This window comes from Thunnus thynnus, chromosome 14 (genome assembly GCF_963924715.1).
Source record: "Thunnus thynnus chromosome 14, fThuThy2.1, whole genome shotgun sequence".
Classification (NCBI taxonomy): Eukaryota; Metazoa; Chordata; class Actinopteri; order Scombriformes; family Scombridae; genus Thunnus; species Thunnus thynnus.
The window spans coordinates 17947226-17953225 of NC_089530.1; the positions used below are offsets into that span (position 1 = coordinate 17947226).

The 6000-nt window shown below is 37.2% G+C and overlaps 1 protein-coding gene across 1 annotated transcript in view; it reads left to right on the top strand.

The window, feature by feature from the left end:
- Positions 1–4964, top strand: part of sorcs3b (sortilin related VPS10 domain containing receptor 3b) — a 44358-nt gene extending 39394 nt beyond the window's left edge. The window contains exons 25-27 of the mRNA XM_067610317.1: positions 197–302; positions 424–584; positions 4198–4964. Coding sequence (XP_067466418.1) covers positions 197–302; positions 424–584; positions 4198–4262 — 332 coding nt within the window. The 3' untranslated portion in view covers positions 4263–4964. The remainder of the gene's footprint in view (positions 1–196; positions 303–423; positions 585–4197) is intronic.
- The last annotated feature ends 1036 nt before the right edge of the window (positions 4965–6000 follow it).

The window sequence follows — 6000 nt, forward strand, 5'->3', positions numbered from 1 at the left end:
AATACCCTGAGGGGATAACATGCAGAGAGCAGCTCTTCAGATGGTATCTGCAATTGTTACATGACATTGGGTAATGAAAGTGATCTCCTTGAACTAAAACATGGCTTAGAAAAAAGGAAAATGATTCAGCACATTTGTCTTTGTGACTTTACATGCTGTCAAAATGTGACACTCATTTGATGTGTCTGTCTTTCAGCACCACTTGTGGATTCAAACTCCATCCACAGTGGGTCAGCCATGCTGATGCTGCTCACTGTGGTATTTGTTGGTTTAGCTGCATTTTTCATCTACAAATTCAAAAGGTGTGTTCACTGGAGTATGAAAGTGCATTTTATTGAATTAACCCACAAATTAGAAACAATTTGTCTTTGTTTTTGCTGGTGAAAACCTTACATAGTTGCGCTGCTATCTTCCTGTCATTAGGAAAATCCCTTGGATCAATGTCCAGACCGAGGACAGTCATGAGAAGGAACCAGAAGTGATCAGTACAGTCGGCCAGAATGACAACATGTCCAAGGTCAAGCTTAGTGAGTTTCCCTCTCAGAAAGAACTCATGGAAAAGGAGCTGGAGGCCAGGAGCAGAGGTATGTCAGCTACATGATTACTATTTTACCACCATTTACTATGATTATTTGTTACAGTATTTTAAGTGGATGTATTTCAGGATTTTGAAAAAAAGACTACACGACAGCTGTGAGGCTAATTTTTATGCCAAAACTAAATTAAATACAGAATATTAATATCTGTGTACAACTCAGACACATTAGGATTTAAAGGATGACTGCCACTGTAAGAGACTGATACTGATTAACATTTTATTGCCATAAAAAAACGTGTCACTGAGCATCTGTTTTGAATAAATTTTAACTGTATTTGGTGCAGTGCCAAGGATTTGATTCATACAATAAAAAGACATGTAGAAGCTTTTCTTTGACTGATGCTACTTTACACCAAAGCGCAGCACACATCTGAGGTGCAAATTGCACAACTACAGCGTCTGCACGTTAACCAGATGTCACGATGACAAGTTAACTTTCTGATTGCTGTGGCTGACATCCACTGCGATGTCTTTCAGATGAGCACTATTCAGTCCCCGCAGACAGGGTAGACTATTTGACAAAGGTATCATTGCAGTGCTCTTGACACAGACATGTGGGCTGCAGGCCTTTTTTTCTGGTCACTCAGCACTTTGGCTATTCTTCATTTCACAGCTGTTTCTGCCTTCTTTCCAAGTCCTTGCTGATCGGGAACAAATTAACTCCTTTTTGGTTTTTCAGAGTGTTTATTTACAAAAGGGCAGATCCGCATGGGGCCTTTGATTTCAGGCTTGCTAGATTAAATGAATTCACAACCTGCTGTTTAAAGACTTCATTAATACTCTGAGGCTTGGTTTCATTCTCATGCAGTCTGATTTTGGCTAGGATACAAATGCTCCCAATCCATCCAAGTATACAGTAAGGTCTAGATCTATCATCTGTTTTCAAATGAGCTCACTATTGCAGGTTACTCTCCAGCTCACTGCAGGAATAATCATTCATCCATTTTGAATTTTGAATATTGCCTTCATTGGTTTATTTGCAGAGTTTATAAAATATGGAGGGTACTTCTTGTGACTTATTGTTACAGTTTCACTATGAATAATGTGAAGTGTAGATTTCATTATATTTAAACAATACCTACTATATCCCTCCCAGAATATTTCATTGCCTTTAAGGAAGGTCTTGCTCCAGCTTATCTGAAACATGCGCCTCACCAGGGTTAAAACATTAACTGGTTTGAATTTAATTAATGTCTGAGTTCAGTGATTTTATGTGTTCTCATTTTATCCCAAATAGCTTCGCAAGAAGAAGAAGAACCTGCTAGTCATTGATAGTTCTCACAGCTCTGCCATAGTCAGGAAGTACAATCAGAATTCATGAACATTAAAATGAAGATTTGAACATTTAAAACTAGATTTGACAGATTAAAATCATTAATTTAATTTACGTTAATGCCAATTGGTTCTGAATGATTAACATGATGGCTCACATGGGCTCATGTATCATACTAACTAGAAATGTGCAGTTCAGTTGAAATGTGAATTAATTAAACTAAGATTCAGGATTACTCTGTATAGATTCAACATGGCAGGAGGTTTTCAGAACAGGTTTAGCAATGAAGTCAGTATTTCCCAACTTCAGACACAAAATAAATCCTAGAAAAAATGGGCTATTTACATAACCACAGTTCTATGAGAAGTATGAATCAGTCTCTTGCTTCTGTGAGGAAGAAGTTAACTTTTTTCAAATAAAGGATGGTGTAATGTCAGCCAAGTATACAGAGGGCAGTTCTCCTCCCTTCCCCCTGATCAGCTCTTTCGCAGCCAATCTGGGCTGGCGTAGTGTGATAGATGAGCTCCTGAAGCTCAGGAGACATCCGTACAGATTTAATCTTTCAGATCTTAAAGGTAGAGTCAGTCATTCTGCAGAAAGATTGTTAATATTTGAATCAAACACCCAAACAAATACACCCCTACCTTAATACTCGTTCAGAAGCTCCGCCCCCCAAATTCATGGATGTACATCGCCAAACCAACCACCAAAAGAGAAATATGGCGGATTCCAGAGCGATGCATCAGCTGTGGAGTCACTTCTGTTCTTCTCACACTTTATCACGAGCAGAAAGAAATTTGGTCTCATGTGAGCACAACAGTCCAGCCACACTCTACACCTCTCTGCAGCCTCCACACTTCTCACTCGACCTGCGTTCAGCGTCTCTGTCCACAGAAGCAGCCGTCTGTCAGCTGCAGCTCCTGGAGAGTTGAGAGAACAGCGGCCGGACAAACTGCCTTCACCAAGCTGACTGACAGCAGAAATTTACTGAACCAAAATAGTTTGCATGTCAGCTCAATGGAAAGAAATCCACAGTGTTTGTATTTATGATTCATTGATACAGTTGATAAGTTGAAAACACATATACAGCAGGATATTTGTGTGATTTAAACAGCTGCCTGCTCAGATTACGCTTCACTAAACACGACAGAAACAGACTTGGAGCGTAAAAAAACGTGGGGGTCTCTGTGTCTCTGATTCAGTGTGGATTGACACATTTAATAAAATGGAAGCATATCTGTTCCTAGAAAAAACACTTTCTATGTGAATTGGCCACGGCCTCTCTCTCTCCAGTTCACCAGCCCTCCTCCACCATTCAGCGGGTGCTGGTGACAGGAAACTGTCATGTCCCCACACAGACAGTTGCTCTGATGACTTCCCCCTGTCCTGTGCATGAGCATGAACGCTCCCTGCTGCTGATTGGAGTAGTGTTTTGTGGCTCTCCCCCGAGCCGCTGTGTTTACATGCCAATTTACAGAGCCAATGCTGTGTATGGACACCAGATTTTTTTTTCAGCGCACACAGAAGGGACAGCTAGCAGATCATGAGGTATTTGCTGAATTTGACAAAAAGTGTATTGAATTAGAATCGCTGACTCTACCTTTAATTTTAAACTTGATTTTATGAATTGTGATTTTGCTACAGACTTCTCCTAACAGAACTATTCTAGTCTTAAAACATGCTTCATGTAAAAAGTAAGTTCACATAGATCACGTTTTCTTTGGCAAATCTGGACTGACTGCCAGATCTTTACCTTGATGAATTTACTGCCAGCTTATTAATTATATGGGCAAACATGAAATTGGCTTTATGATGCTTTATACAAATCACTGAATTTAAACTACTGGTACAGTTGAGAGATAAAAGTTCTGCCTTTTGAATAGACCAGTGTCTGCACAATCTGAACGAAGTCTTATCATCCCTCCATCACCAGCTCAGCCCTGCTTGGATAGGCCGTGTTCTCACATTAAGACAAGAGGGGGCTTATTAACCAAAATCCATGAGTGATTAATTTATAGTTAAGTGTAGAAGCTTGTTTGATCTTCAACTACAAAGATTAAAGAAGACTAGAGTGAAATTTGAGTTGTTTGGTTCATGTTACAACCATGTATTACTTTGCAAAATCACTGTCATGTAAATGAAACCCAAATATCACAGATTTACACTCAAAGTTATATTTGCAAAGGAGATGACTTCACAGACTCATATCAAGTATTTTATTATCATATCCTTAAAGCTAAACTAACAACTGGTGATGTGCATGATGCCAAAGCAGTTGACTATCCCTGTATTTAGTCTGTTTTATTATTTGTTTGCATGTTTACAGGAGGAATTGGAAGAAATATGGAAAGAATTGTAACAAGGGAATTCCCAAACTGTACTAATGTCTAAGACATGCACTCTGTTACTGAGTAAGTACAGATTATTGTGTTTCAATCGTGCTGAAATTGTTTGCTTTGTTGGCATTGTTTTTGTTAATATTTCACGCTGTTAGCTGCTGTCATTCAAAGTCATGTTTTTTTTTAACTCACATAGATAGAGTAAGTATCTACTTTATAATACAATGATTAATCGATTAGTCCAGACTTGAGGGCCTCTATTTTGAGTGCGGTGAAACACCACAATTGGATGAAAACTGCAGCGCCCAGCAGCGTTTTCACACAGATGCTCACAATATGTCCAGTTATGTTAGCAATGTTCAGCTGACATTGTGCATTTTGGGCGAACGCTTTACTGCCTGTGACAAACAGTATCTTCATTGTTCTTAATTTGGATGATGTCAACATAGGAAGCACAGACTGAGTTGCTTTAATAAAACACAGTGGGCTGCTATAAAAACAATGCGAGTACACCATCAATACCATGTACACACTGGTAAGTAAAAGATATAGTATGCATAGGTTTTACTGCATACATATATTTTTTGATAAAGTTTGATAAAAGTCACTTTAAATTCAATATTTAATGACAGAGAATGATCATGACTTACTAAAAGGATATTTAGGCCCTCAAGGAATATTATGATAATATCATACAGGGCTTGAAATGGTTTAATAACTAATTTAAAGTAAAAAAAAAAAAAAAAAAAAGTTACAGCTCTTGGTAATAATGTTTTCCTCTTAGCATAATGTTTGCCTATAACACAAACAAATTGAACCATCAGGCTATAAAGTTTGTCAAGTGAAACCTTTTTATTTTGTTTTTGTAATTTTGTTTCTTTTCTGTGCAACTCAAATAACAAAAAGTTAGCTGCTAAGGCAGAACACATGTTGCTTATATGTCTGTCCATAAGACAGAAATATAATTAAAAAGTAATCTTAGGTTTAATTATCATTTCATTATGACAAGGGAAATGGGATTTGTTAAGCAAACCAATTCAACTCCATGCTCTGCATAAACATAAATATTTACCGCCCTATAACTAGAGGCCTTTTGAGTTTTAAATATAATGAATATATAATAATTTCTAAATCTGACTGTTGTGAATGCTTATAAGACAGATATGTGTAATTGGTTTTACTCTGTAAGATAACATGGTGCTTTCAATGACTGTTTCTCAGATGAAGGTACACAACAGAATATGGTCTGAAGCTGTATGGACATGAAGGTCTGGCCTTAGAAATGGAAATATTGAAAACATGTACATAGAATAAGATGGAATGTAAATCTATACAGTAGCTTCATCCCTACTTTATTGTAAAGTCAACCCACTGAACAGGCGGTAGTATGTTTCCATGACCTTCAGTCCCACAATAAGCTGTATGTCCTATTTTATACTTACTTTGCTTTCAACAGTAGCATGCCCTAATTAACTGTGATAAGAGACTGAAGACTTATATTAGGGTGAGCAAGTACTGTATATATCATGGTGACTTTAAAGTTTACTTGACTCAAATTATTAAACACCTTGTCTAATAGTCTAGTTGTGCAATTGCCAAAAAGTTGTGCATGATCTATAATATTGTTCATTTTTGTCAAAGATATAAAATCATCTTGTTTTGAATCATATTTCTTACTGTGAACAAATTGCCATTTTGAAATTGTTCTAAATAAATGTATTTTTATATGGAATCATGTTTTTCTTCTCTGCATGCACCTACACTATGTGTTGTAATGGAATATGATTAGA